General features: G+C 35.9%; 4 protein-coding genes and 2 pseudogenes across 25 annotated transcripts; 1 reads left to right on the forward strand and 5 right to left on the reverse strand.

The window, feature by feature from the left end:
* Positions 1–151: 151 nt before the first annotated feature.
* On the reverse strand, positions 152–1,931 carry LOC104744442 (peroxisome biogenesis protein 19-1). The gene is made up of 5 exons (XM_010465496.3): positions 1,708–1,931; positions 1,534–1,573; positions 1,045–1,360; positions 431–747; positions 152–322 (listed from the first exon to the last, which is right to left on the reverse strand). The coding sequence occupies exons 1-5, from the start codon at positions 1,748–1,750 to the stop codon at positions 277–279; spliced, it is 762 nt and encodes a 253-aa protein (XP_010463798.1). The 5' UTR covers positions 1,751–1,931; the 3' UTR covers positions 152–276.
* Positions 1,932–1,995: 64 nt separating this feature from the next.
* Positions 1,996–5,384, forward strand: LOC104744443 (uncharacterized). 20 transcript variants are annotated; one of them, XM_087487778.1, is made up of 12 exons: positions 2,005–2,110; positions 2,203–2,356; positions 2,567–2,640; positions 2,755–2,812; positions 2,901–3,212; positions 3,794–3,883; positions 3,962–4,035; positions 4,129–4,210; positions 4,385–4,536; positions 4,648–4,801; positions 4,890–5,003; positions 5,094–5,384. In XM_087487778.1, exons 7-12 carry the CDS (start codon positions 3,986–3,988, stop codon positions 5,211–5,213), a joined length of 672 nt encoding a protein of 223 aa, XP_087343904.1. In that variant the 5' UTR covers positions 2,005–2,110; positions 2,203–2,356; positions 2,567–2,640; positions 2,755–2,812; positions 2,901–3,212; positions 3,794–3,883; positions 3,962–3,985; the 3' UTR covers positions 5,214–5,384. The 20 variants fall into 20 exon arrangements, with proteins under 20 accessions (XP_087343896.1, XP_087343901.1, XP_087343886.1 ...); XM_087487768.1 differs by having other exon boundaries at positions 2,017–2,110; positions 2,901–3,332; positions 3,677–3,883; XM_087487767.1 differs by having other exon boundaries at positions 2,017–2,110; positions 3,677–3,883.
* A 130-nt stretch (positions 5,385–5,514) lies between these two features.
* On the reverse strand, positions 5,515–8,177 carry LOC104744444 (non-specific phospholipase C3-like). Its single transcript, XM_010465499.2, has 5 exons — positions 7,791–8,177; positions 7,262–7,653; positions 6,427–6,836; positions 6,043–6,213; positions 5,515–5,947 (listed from the first exon to the last, which is right to left on the reverse strand). The coding sequence occupies exons 1-5, from the start codon at positions 8,040–8,042 to the stop codon at positions 5,601–5,603; spliced, it is 1,572 nt and encodes a 523-aa protein (XP_010463801.1). The 5' UTR covers positions 8,043–8,177; the 3' UTR covers positions 5,515–5,600.
* Positions 8,178–8,932: 755 nt separating this feature from the next.
* LOC104744445 (non-specific phospholipase C4) lies at positions 8,933–11,197 on the reverse strand. The gene is made up of 5 exons (XM_010465500.3): positions 10,669–11,197; positions 10,380–10,577; positions 9,843–10,252; positions 9,589–9,759; positions 8,933–9,477 (listed from the first exon to the last, which is right to left on the reverse strand). Exons 1-5 carry the CDS (start codon positions 11,109–11,111, stop codon positions 9,092–9,094), a joined length of 1,608 nt encoding a protein of 535 aa, XP_010463802.1. The 5' UTR covers positions 11,112–11,197; the 3' UTR covers positions 8,933–9,091.
* A 2,918-nt stretch (positions 11,198–14,115) lies between these two features.
* Positions 14,116–16,327, reverse strand: LOC104744447 (non-specific phospholipase C5-like; annotated as a pseudogene). Its single transcript, XR_015581897.1, has 5 exons — positions 15,736–16,327; positions 15,417–15,614; positions 14,919–15,328; positions 14,677–14,850; positions 14,116–14,585 (listed from the first exon to the last, which is right to left on the reverse strand). The product of XR_015581897.1 is annotated as a non-specific phospholipase C5-like (transcript).
* Positions 16,328–18,175: 1,848 nt separating this feature from the next.
* LOC104744448 (RING-H2 finger protein ATL51 pseudogene) lies at positions 18,176–19,565 on the reverse strand (annotated as a pseudogene). Its single transcript, XR_015582685.1, has one exon. The product of XR_015582685.1 is annotated as an RING-H2 finger protein ATL51 pseudogene (transcript).
* Between the last annotated feature and the right edge of the window lie 671 nt (positions 19,566–20,236).

The following is a 20,236-nucleotide window of genomic DNA, read 5'->3' on the forward strand; positions in this document are numbered from 1 at the left end:
TTTGTTTGGCACATTTTTGAACAACAGTGACATATGAAAAGAGTACCACCATTCATTCAACTAGCTCTTAAATGATTTAACAACTTCCACCAGTCAGATATTTTTGTAAATCATCTACAATTAAACACAAGCATGTGATTGGCTGTACTAATTGGGAAAGGCACAATAAATAAGATAAAGACTTATTTTTGTCTGTGTGTGAAACAAAGCTTTTGAATTTTTACACTAGAGAGAATAAACCGACATTATAATCCTTAAAAGCTGTTTGGTCCCCACTCACATTATACAGCAATTTGGCGAGGACTCCAGCATCTCTGGAGATCTGTGGGTAAAAATAAACATGAAAACATTGGTTCTTTTTTCAGGTCCGGGGAGATCAAAACCCAATTGAGATAATGAGAGAGATATGAAAAGGAGGAGAGGAACTCACATTTGGCCTAGACTTGCGAAATCAAACCCGGGATCAATCTCTTTAACTATATCACTCGGGGGTTGTCCGCATTCTTGCATCTTCTGCATGATCTCCATTATCTTGGCTGAATTGTTCGGTTCATTCTCGTAAACCACATTGAGTTCTTCGATTAATTTGTACTGTTGTGAATAACGCTTGTAGTCTTCTTCGCTTAGACTTGCTTCATTCTCTTTTAGCCATTTCGGATATCTTGCACCGATCTCCTTCATTGGCTCGTGAAGGATATCTTTCGACAATAGCTGTTGCATCATTGTTTCAACTATTGATTCCAAGTCCTAAGCAAAAAACAAGAGGGAGCGTCAAACAAAGCCACAGATACCACCAAGTAGATAATGAGCTCCATATAACCTCAACATAGCATAAAGAACAAAATCTATCAATCAGCGACCATTCTAACTCACTGCAGCTAACTCATAACCTTAAGTAAAAGAGCACAAGAAGAATCACACAGTACACTGTTCTGCTAAAATCTACTTGTAGTAGTGAAGTAAAGACGGTTTGCAATAGATATAATATAACAGTTTCAAGTTCTCATTCGATAGAAGTAACAGAGTGAGGGTATTATATTGTACCTTAGTTCCAGCAAGATCCTCGAATTGCTTAAGGAAATCTTCTACCATACCATCATCATCAGAAGCTGGTTGCTGCTTAGAAGAAGAAATGGATTCCAAACCTTTGACAGTTTCCCTAGTTTGTTCCCTAAGCTTATCAAGAGCTTCTGCAACATGATCATCCTCTTTTGAAACTTTCTGCTTTCCTTTCTTCTTGCTTCTCATATCTGGTAGTTCCATTCCAAGACCTTGAACTCCACTTGGTAATGAACTCGTCTCTTCCTTCTTCTTCTTCTTCTTCTTCTTCTTCTCTTCCTCTTGGGCTTCCCTTTGATTTCTACAACAACACATCCCATAAACGATTCAAATTCCTAGATATCTCTAACTTGGGAACTGAAAGCCTCGAGCTCAACCAAAACATACATATATACACAGAGCTGAACAGTGACTAGAATACGAAAAGTTTGAGACTTTGAAGCTAAAACACATATAGGAGGATAAAGGAGTAACCTTTGAGAAAGATTGAGATCTTTGAAATCATCCAATGCACCTGAGAGACAAAAAAACCACAAAGAAACCCCCAAAATTCTCAATAAAAAACCCTAAAAGACAAAACCTTTCAAACAATCATGTCAATATATATGGGCAGGGAACACAATTTACATAGAATTCGAGATAACTTACTATCGAGAAGCTCGTCTAAGTCATCGGTGTGACTGTTCGCCATTTCCTTACGCGTTTCACTCACCCCCTCTCTCTCTCTCTCTCTCTCTCTCTCTGTAGCAATTCACACAGATGGAGAGAAAGATTGACAGAAGAGGAAACCTTCTTTGGGTTTTGCTTTGTTAGGCGGTGCGATTTGATATGACCCACGCTTCTTTCTTTGAGTTGCGGTGAAGCAACAAGGACTCCATCCAACGGCTGAGATCACTTTTTCAATTTTATTATTATTATTATTTTTCCGGTAAAGCAAAATTCACAAAAAAAAAAAAAAAAAAAAAAAAAAGTTCATCTCTTCTTTGAGTCTCAGAGTCAGTCCAGTCAGCAATGGGGGAAGAACTTAATGGCTGCTTCTCGTCCGTACATTGTACTCTTCTCGACTAGATCACAAAGCCTTCATCTCCTGTTCCGTTCTCAGATTAGACCCTCTTACTTCTTCTTTGCTTCTTGTCTCATTAGCGATTCGAATTGTTTTAGCTCGTTTCTGCGATTTGCTGTGAATGAAGTGTTTGGGGTTTCCGGGATTAAACATCGTCTTTTCAGTACTAGAGCTTCTTAAGTAAATGATTCTGTGTCTATTGATCTGCCCCTTATGTAATCCATGGAGAAAAAGGTGAGATTTTTTTTTTTTTTTTCCACATTGTTACGAATCATAACTCATGATCTTCTTTTTTTCTTTTTTGGCATTAGAGCTTTAGATTGATGATGCTGCCACGTTTTCTTAATGTTGACATTGAGTTGCCAAATGAGCCAACTAAGATCACATTAGTTGCTTGTGTTTAAGCTTGAAGAAATGTTTGTTCATGAGGTTTTCATTGCGCAGATCAAAAAATTAATGGACGCAGAGTCGGTCATTGTCAAGGATATGTCTGGTGAAGGGGGACGATGTGTTTGGTGGTAACTTTTGCTTAACTCTTTGTTCTTCTGTTAAATCATATTCCAAAAAGTTTATACAAATCGAAGTTGTGAGATCTCATCTGTGTGTTGGATTGTTCTGTTTCTGAGATGAAGATGGACCACATTTTTCACGAAGCACCTAGCAACTTTAGAGCTCATCTTCTTTACTCTGGTCTTGATTTGAACAAGCTGCAGATAAATGGATCAAAGTTTGTAACAGTTATGACTCTCTGGTTTGATGTCTCATTGTTTTGTTGCAGCATTAACGTGGTATCAGCGGCGTTCAAGGGCATATCCTCAGCGATATGGCAGAGGATGGTGTATAAATCTATCTGGGAGGAGCTTCATAATGTGGTTCATGGCGTTTATCAGATGATAACAACGCCTCCTTTAGACGTTTGAAAAGCTCACATAAGTGTGACTAAAGCTCTTGAATCTTCTTTATATGGTCGAAACTTCAATGCCAAGAATTTGTTACTTCAATCGTGCTCCTCTAAGTAATTGAAGAAAATGACAGCATCAATCAGCCAGAAGAAGATGTTTATGCCTTCCTTGACTGTGTCTTCGGACAGGTAATAATTACATTATCCAATCTACATTTCATCTTCTTTATTTTAATCTTCAGGTGGTCTTGAAACCAACAAAGTCAATACCCACAGAGGAAACCCATCTTTCAAGACATGCCTGTCTCTGTATGTGCGTTTAAACAAAACATATGAGCTGTCTTTGTTTTGTTCTTGATAATATCACAGATAGAGATAAATCTTATTTAAGTCTTATTTTTGTTCCTTACTCTAGTCTTACACAAGTTAGGTTAATACGGAAAGTATTTGTTTACTGTAATTAATCTATCAAACACAAAGGTTAGTCATTTCAGTCTTCAAGTTCAAGTAAAATCCAGATCACAGTTTTGTAGCGTCTGTGAAACCTCAAACTATCTCCAAAGTCAACTCTTTTGTGTTAATCATATGATGAAACCATATCTTTTGGGTTAAGCTATAATAAACACAGTACATGAACCATCTATTATATATAGATGTCTCTCCAGATTATTTAAGAACCTCAAAAGAGAAGAAAGAAGTCACAGGGATCTATTAGAACCAAGAACATCACGGTGAAAATGAAGTTGTTTGATGCTCATTGTCACCTCCAGGACAAGAGGGTCATCGATAAAGCCTCCCAGCTCATATCTGCAGCTTTAGCTGTTGGTGTTACCAATTTCGCAGTCAATGGGACCTCCGAGGTATGTTCCCAATTTTTTATAGTCAGTACTATTACTCACATGTATACATATTTTAACGGGTTTTGTTTATGGAGACAGAAAGATTGGGACTTGGTGAAAGAGATGGGAGAGACGTATCCTTCTGTTGTTCCTTGCTTTGGAATTCATCCTTGGTATGAATTTTTATATGCAGATGAATTCGAGTTGATGCAAAAAGGTTCAGATCAAAGATTGTTCCTGATCTTTGCTATGTTTTTGGTTTGCAGGTTTATTGCTGATAGAAGCCCTCATTGGTTTAACACATTGAAGAAGTTATTTGAGACCACTCCTACTGCTGCTGTTGGAGAAGTTAGTCTCTTTATCTCTTGATTCATCTATTATTTTCCTAAATTCTTAAATGTTTACTTTGTTGGTCCAAGATTAAGTATAAACCGCAAAATGATATGTTTTAATGTATGATTTTGGATTTTGGCTGAGATCTCATCATATTAATATCTCCATAAAATTTATGTCTTTTTGCAGATTGGGTTAGACAAAGGTCCCTTAGCAGCAGGAATTGATTACTCAGACCAGCTAGTCGTGTTTCGCCCGCAGCTTGAACTTGCAAAAGAGCTGAACAGACCTGTAGCAGTTCATTGCATCGATGCATTCGATGATCTCTTAGAGATAATGAGGTATGTATATACATATCTACATGTTGCATTTACAAAGATTTTGAAGGGGAAAGCCTATAATGTTCTTTTTTCCATATGTCGCATTAAGTTTCTCGAAATATATACATGCAGATCCGTGGGACCTTTTCCTGCTGGTGTGATTCTTCATTCATTCAATGGTTCAGCTGAAGTTGTTCCTCAACTCGCAGAGCTTGGTGCATACTTCTCCTTTTCTGGCTGGTTCACTTACATTGATGAGAAAATTGCAAAGGAGACTCTGAAATCGGTTTGTTTTTTTCCCTCTGTAACAAAGACAACTTCTGGATAACGAAAGTATTGATTTTTTTTTAATGTTTTGACCGGGTCTGGTGTAGATTCCTTCGGATAGGTTCTTATTGGAGACGGATTCACCTGACGGGTTACCAAAATCAGATGATAGTGCTTCGGATCCAAAACCAACTCTCAATGAGCCTGCAAACATTCTTGCTGTATGTTATATTGTCACTTGACTTTTTGTCTTGTTTCTGCTGATTAGATTACACATTACTCGTCTGATGATGTTTTTCGGCGATGAACAGGTACTAGATTATGTTGCGAACCTGTCAAACATGAAGAAAGAAGAGCTCGCGGAGTTAAGTTATGTAAACACTGTGAGGTTGTTCTCTTATCCAGGTTCTAAGCTGCTTGCAGACCAGTAAAAATGTTGTCTAGCTCTCTACAGAAATGTAACATCATCCCTGATCAAAGAGACAAAAGAACAACATTACTATATCATCTTCTGTTTCTGTTAATTCTGCTAATTCTGCTCTTGTGTGTGTTATTATTATAATTAGTTGATGTGTTTGGAAAAAAACTAATTCTCTACAAAATCGTCTGTTGTTTCTGTTACTTGTACTAGAAGCTGTGATCTTTCTCTCTTATTATTGTCTTGTGTAAAAAAGGATATATACTGGTTTAAGAAAACATAAAAAAAAAGGAAAATTTGGAAACAAACTAAAATATCAAAGTACAAACGCTCTTCATATAAAATCCGAGAAAAATTACCAAGTCTCAAATGATCGAATATAAAACTTTTTAACTCAAGTTTAATTATCACAAATCAAACAAGAGAAGAGCTTCTGAATGAAAGATTTTGGATTCGAGTGACGAGTAGATCCTTTAGAAAGATCAAGGATCTCATGTCCATCACGACCTCCCTCTTTAGCTTTTTTGGACTCACCATTGAATCTAGTGAAAGCTTCTTCTACGTACTTTGCTGCATCCAAAACCTTCATGTTCTCCGCGAGCTTCAACGGGTAAATGTCTTTTACATGATCTCCTTTTAGTACAGCGGCTGCTTGAATCAACTCAATTTGAAAATCAGTGAGATCTTCATCTTCTTCTTGTGTTCCAATGTCTATGTCTCTTGGCCGTGGAAGTTCTGGTAATGTAACTGAAAGAATCGGAAGATGAAAAGAATTATAATAGCAAACCTAATTTGCATCTACTATGGAAACATAACCGACTTGATATAACCAATAGTTATACCGGGGCAGTCTGTCCTTGGGCTGGTCCGGTTGATGACAGCATCGAGTGTTCCTGCCCATTCGTCACGCTTTGTAAGAAAGCTCTTGAGGTTGAATATTTTTTTCAGTGTTGCCGGGATTGATGAGTGCTCAAACTGCGACGTTGGCTCTGGTCCGTTTGGCTCGTGCAACACTACAAAATCATGTTACGAACAATAAGTTTTATATAACAGTTGAGCAAATTATATATAAACCTTTATTTATATACAACAACAATTTTAATCAGCCCTTACTCTACTAAATTACGCACCCCTAACCCTAAGAGCAATGTACACTAATCTAATCAATACCCCGTTTTGAACCTAATATACAAATTGGTTCCATTAATTTGAGAGAATATACATACCGGTTCCAGGTTCGATCCAAGGTGAAATCAGCAATGCAGGAACCCTCACACCAAGTCGATCAAACTTAAAATTGTAAGGCTCGGGTCTAACAAGACCATCAGGGTTTGGGACACCAATGACTGGCGTAGGGACATGGTCATAATAACCTCCATGTTCATCATAAACAACAACAAAGAGAATCTCGTTCCACTGAGGACTAGCTCTTAAGGCTTCGTAGATCTCTTTGACTAGGTTTTGGCCATCAGCGACGTCGTTTTTGGGGTGATCATCATTGGCTGGAGCCGACATAATCTTGAAGTATCTTGGTTCGATGACCACATAGTTTGGAAGCTTCCCTGCTTTGCAATGTCTCTTGAAACTCAAGTGGTATTGATGGAAATTATCCACGTACTTCAATTTCCTCATGTTCCTAATTCATAGTATTCAAATTTTAAATATTATTAATTTGATTAATTAAATTATTACATTTACATGAACCATAATGGCGTAACTTATCATTTTAATGAGTATCAAAAAGTATTAATTGGACAACTTGTTCAGTCTACACTCTACACAGCTGGACACATGCAAACCCCAATAATGATTCTTCTTTTCAAAAATTGAATCTCATATGTTTTTGTTATAAAATTTAGATTAGCAACTTTCATAGTATTTTTCGAAATTTAATAATATATATAACACTAAGCAATGAAGTAGATATATTGCAATCCAGGTGTCATTACTAACGTTATTTGATTTATATTATATGATAATAATATTTGATTATTTCTACAATCGTGTAAATTCGTAACTCTTTTCAAAGTAAAATAAAAAGAAGAAGTAAAATATTATTACCTGTAAAAGAGGCAATTAGGAAAAGATTGGTAATAAATCCCAAACGTGAAACCACTCTCTTCAAGTGACTCGAACACTGTCTTCTGAGGAAACCCACGTACAAGTGCGTTAGTGTCATTACTAAACGCACCGTTTGAAGTCGCCGAATGTACGTAGAGTCGGTTAGGCTGCGTGGACGAAGGCAACGACGAGAACCACCGGTCACACACGGCGAATTCTTGAACTAGTTCTTTGAATACCGGAAGTCTCTCCGGCGGGAACCCTTGCATCACTACTTTCTCCGACATGCCTTTTGTGATCGCCTCCGCGTTTTGTACGAACCCGTTCATTTTCGGATCCGGGTACGGACTCTCGTGGCTGAACGGTTTCCCAAACACTTGTTCGTATATCGCCTGAACATTTTTTATAAGATACGTTGACTAAACCATTTCAATTGCCCGGTTCAGTTGTATCGAACCGAAAAATCCAAAATAACCATAAGGAATTTATATGTTCATCAGACCGGTTAATGACTGAACCGGAGGTGTACCTGAAAAGAGTGACCGGGATCAGGATCAATGTTCTGAGATTCTTTGCCGAAGAAGACTTGAGCAGAGTTAGGGTCGGATGTGGAGATTGGGTTGGATCTTGGTTCGGATTCGGATACTCCATCGATTTCTGGGTTAAGCTCCTTGAACCAACCTAACATGTTGTCGAAGGACCTGTTCTCCTGGACCAAAACGACAACGGTTTTGATCGGAGAAGATGATGAGCCACCACCAGAGCTCGTCTCCGCCACCATATTTTCGTTAATGACAAAAAAAAAAAAAAAAAAAAAATCTGACTTCTTTAGTTGTGTTCTCTGACCTCTCTCTCTCTCTGTCTCTCTTAATTAATTAGCTGTGTCTCGTGTTAATAAATGGTAGCCTTAATATTCTTTATGATTAGTAAATCCCCTTATATAAATAAAATGGTAGTATAGTTTTACATTTAATTATAAGATATCTTTGAAACTCATAAACGGTAATTTTTTGGATTTGTTTCCTCTCACGTTCGGTGAGGTGGCAAAAGAACTCATCTTTTATTTTTAGTGCATAGGAAAAAAAAAACGTTATTTAAAATGACAGTTTATATAATGCATGTGATTCTTATAACTCTTTTTACCATTGTTAAATGAAAATTTAATTAAGGTTATATATGGGCGATACGTATTGCATTATATATAATTAGTCTCTATCTTTCAAAATGACAATGGAGTAGATGGAATTAGGTGTTGACCAAATTATTATTGCTAAAACTATATAGTCTGTAGCACGTCTCCGTATGAGTCGTTTTATTAGATACAGAACAAATTTTGCAAACGATAAGATTTTTTCTTGGAGAGGAAAATTAACCATTCGTTGATTACTGTGTACTACTAATGTTTCGTTTAGATGGAATATTAGTTAAATACAAATTCATAATATGTGCTATTATGACATAATGTCACATATGCATACCATATGTTAGTTAATATATCAAAAGTTAGTATCTTTTTAATCATTCAATTACAATTATAATTTGGACCCAGTGGCTAATATGGTTTTGCCTTTAGTTACTTTAGTCTTTAATTAGTCTTTTGATATAATCTACTCCATTCGAATAATTAAAGTAGATCTCATCTAATCTAAAGATTTATGAAAGAAGATGAAATATGCAAATAATTGTGTAAGTTCTTAACTTTGCTATACAACGAAAGAAAAATATACACGAGACATGAAAGCGCTCTTACATAAGTCTTAACCAAAGTCCAAACACATACAATTTTATTACAAGTAATTCTAATTCATTTTTATTTTGTTTTACACTTTTTCAATCATGGCGAACAAAGCAAGAGAACAACTTACTGAAAAAAGACCTTTGAGTTTTCGGTTTAGGAGCAGCATTTGGTGCTTCTGAATGTGTTGGTGTCACAACATGATCATCATCATCATCATTGCAATAAACGATGTCGTTCTCATCACATCCTCTTTCTCTTGCCTTCCTAGACTCTTCCATAAACTTATCAAACGCGTTCGTAACGTATTTGGAAGCGTCAGCAACGCAAGTTTCTTTGCATAGCTTGTGGATCAATTCTTCGTTTTTGTAGTCTCCTTTTAATCCCGCAGCCATTATTACAAGCTCTTCTTGAAATTCGCTTAGTTGTGCATTTTCTTTTGCCACCGTCGCTCTTAGCTTAACCGGAGTTGATAATGTTTCTATTTTAAGAAAAAAAAAGAAAGATTGAAGTTTGTATTCAAAACAACCATAAATAATGATGATATATGGGCCTATGGTTAGATTAAAAAATAAAAGAAGCAGTAATTTACCAGGGCAATCTAGTCTTGGTGAATCTCTAGTAATAACAGATTCAAAAGTGCCTGCCCATGAATCTCTCTTTGTCAAGAAATCTTTGAGTTTAAAAATCTTCTTTACCGTTGCGGGAATTGATGAATGCTCATATTGTGACCTTGGGTACGGCCCATTTGGTCCATGAATGACTACACATTTTAAGACATTAGGAGTTGATTAGAATATAAGATAACTAAATTAAATTAATGTCTACCGCTAATAAATTACGTACCTGTCCCAGGCTCAATCCAAGGAGAGATGAAGAATGTCGGAACCCTAACTCCGAGCCGGTTAAACTCAAAATTATAAGGTGGTGGTCCTAAGATACCATCCGGATTAGGAACTCCGTCGATGGGAGTAGGTACATGGTCGTAAAATCCACCATGCTCGTCATACGTTATAATGAATAAAATCTCGTTCCATTGAGGACTCGACCTCAATGCCTCGTAGACCTCTTTCACAAGTTTTTGACCTTTGGAGACGTCGTGAGATGGATGATCGTCGTTGGCTGGAGTTGACAATAGATCAAACCAACGTTGTTCCACTACGACGTAGTTTGGTAGTTTTCCTTCTTTACAATCTTTCTTGAATTGTATTCCGTATTGGTGGAAACGTGTCAAATACTTCAGTTTTCTCAAGTTCCTGAAACAAACAAAATATTAATAGCTTACATTTTTTTTGGATAAGATTTTCTTTTTCACTACTTACTTTGTTTATACGACTATCTTAATGTTTTAATTAGTCGTAACTTGGTAGAGAATAAAAAAACCTATAGAAGAGAGTAGAAGGAGGGAATTGGTGGTATATGCCGAAGCTTAAACCAGCTTCATCCAACGACTCAAATATCGTCTTCTGTGGAAACCCTTCGATTAGCAATTTCTTGTCGTTGCTTGTTGCTCCATGTGATGTTGCTGAGTGTACGTACAATCGGTTTGGCTGCGTTGATGCTGGAACCGATGCAAACCACCTGCCGAACACAAAAAACCACCAAATTTTGCTTTAAACCGGAAGAAGTAAAGTTAAATTAATTCAAGATCAGATGAACCAAACCGGTTTACCTATCACATATGGCGAAATTTTGAACCAATTCCTTGTAAACCGGCAAAGCGTCTGGCTTGAACCCGTTCATAACCGCGGAAGACATCCCTTTCTTATTTCTCTCGGCGTTTTGAGCAAAACCGGACATGGTAGCTGGACCCGGGTTTGGATTCGGTTTACCTGAATCCCATGGCTTACCAAACACTTGTTCGTAGATATCCTGAATGGAGTGACCTGGATCCGGGTCAACGTACTGAGACTGGTCTCCGAAGACGACTCCAAGAGAGTTTGGGTCGGAGGACGAAACCGGGTTGGATTTGGGATCAGATTTCGTGACGCCGTCGATTTCCCGGTTTAATTCTTTAAACCAGCCGAGGGTATGGTCGAAAGAACGATTCTCTTGAACCAAAACGACCACGGTTTTGATCGGATACGATCCTGAGCTTTCCGTCCTCTCGACCATTCTGTTTAATTTTCTTTTGCGAGTGTTAAAACGTTTTGAGTAGAAAGAACTCGTGGGGTTTATAAATATATAGTGATCATTAGAGATTTGAAGAACTAGTGTGTAGACGTAAACAACAAATCACCTACGCACGTCATAAGTTATATATTATCCACTGAATTGGTATAACCAGTCAACTATTCCAAATAAAAGTTGGAGAGGGAAATAAAATTATTACCAGTTTTGGTAAAATAGTAATTGATACAACAACTACCAGCACCCATAAGCTGGAATTGGAAAATAATAATTTGTGGCAAGGTTGATATCTTTACGACAACATTTATTTTAATTATTGTGTTAAAATTGGTTTGTGTCAACAAATTCATTATTCTCTCACTTTCTGATTCCATCTATTTAGTTTAAATTACTATATGTTTTTTTTTATTTCATAGAATTTTATGGTAGTGTTACTATGTTAGTTGTTTAAATTATGTGTTTGAAGTGTCATTTTCCTCGCAGCTAAATTATACTATATATTATATTACTATGAGACTTGAGTTACTTGTAACTTATAAACATAGATATATGAACGAGAAGAAAATTGTCAAGAAAAATAAGAACACACGTTACGGCAAAGAATATAAACGAGAATATGCGAATAAACGATAAATTAAATAAAGACAATACATATTGTTTTGATTTAAATTAGTATTAATAGTGCATATTCCTCCAAGAGATGCCTTTTCATAAAATCAATACTGTAATTCGTGGTCATAAAAGGCAAAAAATAGAAGATGAATTCGATCGTATGATCTTTGGATCTAGGTGGAATATAAATGCTAGAGTGTACAATTGTGATTGTGACAATCCACCAATACTCTTATTTGTGCTACGACAAATCTTTAGATTTTCTAACATGAATTTGGTCTAAAAATAAAGCTGCAGTGGCCCATTTATTACCCGATCAGCGAGTAGTGGAGTAACTTATACTCGATCAATTTTGTGGCGTACCATACAAGGAAAGGAATACAAATGCTTGTCTAGTCAGCAAACTATCCAATGTCCGCAGAGAGGAAGGATCTTCATGTTCCATAATGAAATCTATCCACCAAGCGGAGTCATTTGGTAATGAGAGTACAAATGTAATATTTATCCAGTGTGGAGAATCACTACAATATCAACATCATCATGAAGTAGTCTCTGCTGTTCCCAAAGATACTGCCATCGTTTTGACAAAACACTCAGTCGCCACAACATCTAGTAAAAATCTACTAGTAACCGTTTTAGATTTTCTGACTATGAAAAAGTAACCCCTTGGTTGGTTCGCTTGGTCTAACTCTGATGGCACGACGTCAGATGGCTAACAAAACTGATTTACTTGTAGGGCCCTTTTTCCTCAAAACATTCTCTTGTATAACTAATGGTTTTCCCATCAAGTTATTTCTCACCCAACCTTATTACTAAATGTGTATTAACTTTAAAAAAAAAAATTGGTCAATTTTTCCATTTTCTTAAAGGCTTTGTGGCGAGATTATCCGAGTTGAGAATAAGGTTGCTCGGAACACCAAGATCTATGTCATTGATTGTCGTTGTGATGGTGGTTCAGTGTGGACATTTTGTACACTTCATAATCATTTTAATGCCAACATTTCTCAAGTTCTTTTAAAAATGGATTTTAAGCTTTTTTTTAATATGTATTCTTTTGTGGAATCACATGAAATTAAAATGTTTTTCAAATTTGCAAAGTAATTTAAAAAAAACTTACAAATATTAGTTTATTTTAAATATATATAACTTACAAGTATTCTTACTAATTTGATAATAAAACAAATATATTTTTGATTTCAAAATAACAATGTTTGTTGTATTTCAAAATAACAATTTATACAAAATATCGCAAGCCGTGAAATTGATAGCCTCGTGTAGACCTAGCCCTAAACATTCCGTCACTCTATATAGAAGATAGAGAACCTAATTTGTTAAATGTGCTTTTTCTTTTTGGTTTGTTTCCTTTTTACTATTAAAACATATACTCCCTCCGTTTCAATATATAAGATGTTTTAGCCTCTTTTCTTTGTTACAAAATATAAGATGTCTTGTAACTTTCCATGCAAATTTTAATATATATTTAATAATCTGTAATCATTACTTATGCAGTTTTCTTTATTATTGGTTGAATCTTTTTTAATTTAAATATGTATGATACTTTTTAAAAGAAAAGTAAATTATCTTAATATGTGTGTTTTACCTTAAGCATCCTATATTTTGAAACGGAGGGAGTACTATATAATTAACTCGTCATATATATTCATGACAATAGAAATTAACCAGTTTCTTTTTTCCAATTATTATACAGTATGTCCCAAAAAATATTAATATTTTAAAATATATTATTATTATTATACATGTACCAAAGCAGAGTTTGTCTCTTTTTATAAATAAAAATCTTTCTTCCTTCTTTCACGATTGGGATATATACGCTAGGAAAAATGTAAAGATTTCATTCAAAATCATGGAAATAACTTGCTGGATAAATAACAAAAATATATATAACTTGAATTGACTCTGTTTTTTTTTCTCCAAAGTTTACAAATCTTTCGAGCCTACTTAAACTTGGCTCGAGCAGCCCCATGCGTATTAGATTTGAGTTTAACAATCCATCCCAAAACATTCCTTCGTTAGTTAGGAACAAGGAACGAAAAGAGTTAAAAAGTTATTGACAACATTCACAACATCGAAAGAGGTTGATCAAAACCAAATTCGTCAGGAGTTTCCAAACTAAGCTAGTCATTTGTCAAGCAGTCTAGTCTTCACAAAGTGCGGGGGATGAGAACGTGATGAGCAAGCTATATCAATGACACAAGTGCTAACTCAAGTTAAGCAAAAGGGAACCAGAGTTATCTCTTTATCGTTATCTTGGCAACTCCAACCATCATTATTATAAGTCTTACGTCAGCAGTTTAGTTTTTTTTATGTCGGCAGTTGGGTTCAATAGAAAAAAAAAATTGGAAGTCAATATGAGGTCATTTGATTGATAGATCTTATTATCTTACTAGTATTTACATTTATATAGTATACACACACTACAATTATTTTTTCTTTCTAAACAATGATATTTTATACACTTTTTTAATCATATGACAAAACGAAGCAAGAGAATCACTTATTAAAAAATAATAATCAGGTATTAATCTGGCTTGGGAGTTTCACAACATGATGATTGACATCATCATACGCAATAAACGATTTCGTTCTCATCACATCCTCTTTCTCTTGCCTTTCTTGACTCTTGTAAAAACTTCTCAAAGGCGCTCGTAACGTATTTACAAGCATCCGCGACACAAGTTTGTTTGCATAGCTTGTTGATCAGTTGTTCGTTTTTGTAGTCTCCTTTAAGTCCCACAGCAACTATTACAAGCTCTTCTTGAAAGTCGCTTAGTTCTGCATTTTCCTTTGTCACCGTCCCTCTCATTTTGATCGGATTTGACAATGTCTCTATTTAAGAAAATTGATGAAGTTTTATTCGAAATACTAATTAATAAAATTTTAATATAATTTATTAGAAGATGAACAAAATGTAATTTACCAGGGCAATCTTGTCTTGGTGAATCTCTAGTAATAACAGATTCAAAAGTGCCTGCCCATGAATCTCTCTTTGTCAAGAAATCTTTGAGTTTAAAAATCTTCTTGACCGTTGCGGGAATTGATGAATGCTCGTATTGTGACAATGGGAACGGTCCGTTAATTGGTCCATGGATAACTACACATTTTATCATTTACTTTTAAACATTAATGCCTATAAAGGCTATGACTAATAATTATATATACCTGTCCCCGGCTCAATCCAAGGAGATATGAAAAAAGTGGGGACCCTAACTCCGAGACGGTTAAACTCAAAGTTATACGGTGGTGATCCCAAGAAACCATCCGGATTAGGAACTCCGTCAACCGGAGTAGGGACATGGTCGTAAAACCCACCATGTTCGTCATATGTTATAATGAATAAAATATCGTTCCATTGAGGACTCGATCTCAAGGCCTCGTAAACCTCTTTAACGAGCTTTTGTCCTTGAGAGACGTCATGTGACGGATGGTCGTCGTTAGCTGGATTCGACAATAGATCATACCAACGTTGTTCAACCACAACGTAGTTTGGTAGCTTCCCTTCTTTACAATCTTTCTTGAATTTTAGTCCGTAGTCGTGGAAATGTGTCAAATACTTGAGTTTTCTCATATTCCTGAAAAAACAAACACACACAATACTTATAAAGATAGATACGTAAAGAATACTAAAATCTTTGGTAACGGTAGTAGAGATTAAAGAACCTATAAAAGAGAGTAGTAGGAAAACATTGGTAATAAACGCCAAAGGTGAAACCAGCTTCATCGAGCGACTCGAATATTGTCTTTTGTGGAAACCCTTCAATTAGTAATTTCCTGTCGTTGTTTGTTGTTCCGTGTGATGTTGCTGAATGCACAAACAATCGGTTTGGCTGCGTCGCACCTGGAACCGACGCGAACCACCTATCCAACACAAGACGAGCATCAAATTTTGCTATAAACCGCTAGACAACCAAATTAGAAGGTTTTTAATTGGATTAAATCAGTTTTTAGTAAACCGAATTAGACAGGTGAACCGGCTTACTTATCACATATGGCGAAATTTTGAACCAAATCCTTGTAAACCGGTAAAGCGTCCGGTTTAAATCCGTTCATAACCGCGGAGGACATCCCTTTCATCTTTCGCTCAGCGTTTTGTGCAAATCCGGACATTGTAGCTGGACCTGGATTTGGATTCGGGTGACCCGAATCCCATGGCTTACCGAACACTTGTTCGTAGATATCACGTATGGAGTGACCTGGATTCGGGTCAACGTACTCAGACTGGTCGTCGAAGACGACAATGTGAGAGGAGTTTAGGTCTGAGGACAAAACCGGGTTAAATTTCTGGTCTGATTTGATGACTCCGTCGATTTCTCGGTTTAGTTCTTTGAACCAGCCGAGTGTGTGGTCGAAAGAACGATTCTCTTGGACCAAAACGACGACGGTTTTGATAGGATACGACGATCTTGAGCCTTCCTTCGCCTCGGCCATGATCTATTTCGAAGATTTGAGAAGATCGTGCGTGGGTTTATGATGAATATTGAATACACAACACATTGTTTATGCATGATTTGATAAATGTGTTTATAGTGCTTGAAAATTGAAGAAATAATAGAGTTTTACAAGTAAACAGCAAATCAGAAAAATACGCATCATGCATGCTTATAAGCACCCCGAATATAAAGTTGGAAGTAAATCAAAATACGCATCATGCTTATTGGTTATTTTTTTTTGTAGTCGTTTTGATTACTTATTCTGTCGTCTCACATATTATGAGTCTATGTTAATATATATGGTCACCAAATCCCTAAAAAACAGCAAAATCATACGATAATATGTTATTTAAGTAGAACTAGTGCAAGCATGATGGTGACATATATACATAGCTAGCTAGGCTTACCACAATTAACTTGATAAACGTACGTATGATCAGTGACTAATTGTTAAAAAATTACTATTGACTTAGATTTTTTTTTTCTTTTTCTTTCTAAAAGTCGAAACTATGTGTAAACACGCATTACATTGAAATAAAAATATCCTTAGTTTGACAATTAAATAACGTTTACAGTATGTGTTAACCAATAAATCAAGAATATACATGCATAGATGAGAAACCATGCGGTGTTTATGAAGGGAGATCAATTTTAAGATTTACCCCAATATGCGCGATGTCCAAAACACGGGTATTGATGAGTCTGATCTTAGTCAATTCACTTGAGAAATTTTCAAAAAACGCATGATTTATCACGACGATAAAATATAATTTTTGTAACGGTGAATAAAAATATATTCGTGTCAGCGTGTCGCGGGTATATGTTGTGTATGAGATTAATTAATCTGACCAAATTATCGTAAGAATGTACTAGCTAGTATTAACTTTAACCGCTGCATAGGATATATGATGATTCAAAAAAACTAAAAAAAACGAGTGTCTTTTATTGATCTAAATAATTAGACATCAAAAACATTACATCATGACATGATTGATCATGTCTTATTCTCTCTAACAAATAACCAGTATATATGACTAAAGTTAAAAGTTATTATTGGAAAAAGTTTTATTCATGTCAGTAAAAAGACATGCTAGTTTGAACGTCATACGAAGGTATTGTTTCCCGGGAAACATAGAGGGCCAGCAGTTATTAGAAAGCCCATCAAGCGTTTTGCAACAAGCTTGTTTCATGTCACGAAATTGCCCTTTGAATATATCACCAACTGTTTCCAAACAACCATGCACACTCTTGATCGCCTCGACACATTCTTTTCGATGGAACTCTTGTGGATCTACATCTTTTGTTACCATCGCCTTGTCTTCTTCGTTGCTTGAAGGTGATATAAGATCAGCCGATGAAGACATGATCATTAACGCAAAGAACATAATTATAGCTAAAAGAATTGCGTTTTTCTGAGCCATTGCGGAAAAAGAACGAAAAAGATAAGTTTTATGAGTGTTTAGTATGATTTTTTATTCTTGAACCTCTGTTTAAGGTGATGTCAAAGAGGATTTTAATTATTTATAGTAGTGGAGTGAGTTATAAACGAATCCTTGATTTCAGGAGTAATTGGAAAATTACAAAATTATATTTATTCTGTCTATATTTACAAGATTTGTGTTACATCTCAATGATCTTATAATCTAAATAATCAAAAACTCGTTTTAGACATAGATTAATCTATACTTTACTTATTTTCATTCTCTCGCATCATGAATATTAGGATCTCGTGAATAATTAATTAGAGTCCGAATCTAAATAATGGTGTCATCAAATCAAATCAAATCAAATCCCTTGTAGCAAAATCGTATTGCATAATTCAAGCTTAATAATCGTAATTAGTATACAGTAATAATGTCGTAAAGTGCATCATGATGTCATTGTGGTGTTGACATAATCTAAACTTACCAAAACTGGTATTTTCCAAGTACGGTATAGTGGTAAACAGTAAAAACAAAAAGTAAAAATAAATAAATTTAAACTAAATAATTAAGAATATATGGGCGGTAAATTCAAAACTCTTTTGATTTTACAATTCCCTTTTACAAATTATTAAACTCAAATTCCCTAAATTAAATCTTTTTTTTTGGTTGGTAACTTTAATTTGGTAAACGGTAATTTTTGGCTCTATCGTAAACAGATCTCTTCATCGCCGCCACAAGAAAATTCGAAATCCCATTCGATTGATTCACCGCCGATCCCGACGGCGGAGGCGTCTTCTCTCCTTCTTCTCCTTCATCCACCCGTCGAGAAGTTCCCACACCCGCCGATTCCTCCTCGTCTTCAATCTCCCTCAATATATCAGCGATCGACACCACCGCGGCACCTGAACTCGATCTCCGATTCACATCCTCATCTCCTCCGTCTCTAGACTCCCTCATCTCCGGCGGTTTCGGCGTCGATCCACCGTTACCACCACCAACCGTCTCATTCCGAGATCTGGAATTTTCCAGATCTAAGTTAACAACAACAACGACGGAATCATCATCCGTATTGTTCTCTACATCGATCGGTTGATCTGTCACGACGACGATCTCAGCTCCGGCGATGAAAGCACGGCAGAGAGGACAATTAGAGTGAGATTTCAACCACGTGTCGATACATGGAACGTGAAAGGCGTGGTTGCATTTAGGTAAAAGTCTCAAGCTCTCGTTCTCTTGGAACTCGCTTAAACAAACAGAGCAATCTGAAGATTCGACGAATCCGTCGTTCTTTTTGTATTTGTAAACCGTAATCGATTTGATCAGAGACTCGTCGAGTCCGTCGCCGATCGTTTGATTCGGATTCGTGGATTCTTGCCACGTGGTGTAATCGGATGAGATTCTTCCGTGGGACTCTGTGTTGTTGATAGCTGCGGCGGAGGAGGAGTTTTGGCGGCGGCGGTGGCAGTATTTGGAGATGAGAGTGTAGTAGCTGACGAGGATGAAAGCGCTAGCGAGGATTCCGATAAGAGCGATGAGGAGAGGGGAGAAATCGGAGGAGGAAGAGTCGTCTTCGTCGTCGAGGTAGAAAGAAGGAGGAGGAGGGAAGATGACGTAACACCATTGAGGGCAGTAGACACTGCATACTCCTTGTGAACAGTCTCTGTATGAATCGTATGTTCCCCATGGATTAGGGTTTCCTGTTGTACCCATTTTTTGTTGTTGTTGTTGTTCTGGTCCTTCAGGAGAGAGAGAGAGAGAAGAAGAAGATGAAGGAGGTGAAGTGTACCTCTCTTCTCTATCTTGTCTGGTAAGTGTCTCCTTTTGTTTTTGTTGTGTTAATTTAGTAATTAATTAGTAGATCATTTAATTAATCTTATGTTCATGAAACCTTTAGTGAATGTTCTTCTTTAACAATTCTTTTTTAGTATAAAGTATAAACTAAAGGTGTAGTAGAATTTGCTTTATTCGTTTTTTTTATTCTTTAGCTTTCTCTTTATGCTTCCATTTCTTTTTCTTTTTTTTGAGATAAATTTTTGTGAATAATGGTTAGTATTAAGTGTTGACAAATTTGTTTAAAAAAGAGTCTATATCAAAGGCATAAAAAATGGTTTGGTGAAGTGTTGACGAAGGTGGGAATAGTATAACATGGGGCCACGTGGATGACAAATTTATTCACGTAATCTGTACCAAAAGAAAAACAATTTGTGGTCAGTAAAGTAATACAACCAAAATACAATTTACATGTGTTATATACTACTGACTACGCTTACGTACTTGCACATATCTAGCAACAAATATAATTTCATTTCAGTTTAACTACAACATTCGTTATACGATTTTTCCATCTTCGTCCTATGATTTATATCTTATAGTATTTTACTATTGAATATGAAAACTTCATTAATAATATTTTCGTTTGTTGTTGTTATCCAACGGATGATTGATAGAAACTCTCCAACCGTTCGTTTTACAAAGTGACATACATCTATACACAGTATCTATAGAACATAATAATTCATTTATGAAAACAATTATAGAAATGAAAAAGAAAAAAAAAAAAAGACTAGCTAGGAAATCATATTGTAACTAGTATAAAGTTGTCATTCTGTGAATTACTCTGATCAAA

This window comes from Camelina sativa, chromosome 15, assembly GCF_030686135.1.
Source record: "Camelina sativa cultivar CO46 ecotype springtype chromosome 15, ASM3068613v1".
Classification (NCBI taxonomy): Eukaryota; Viridiplantae; Streptophyta; class Magnoliopsida; order Brassicales; family Brassicaceae; genus Camelina; species Camelina sativa.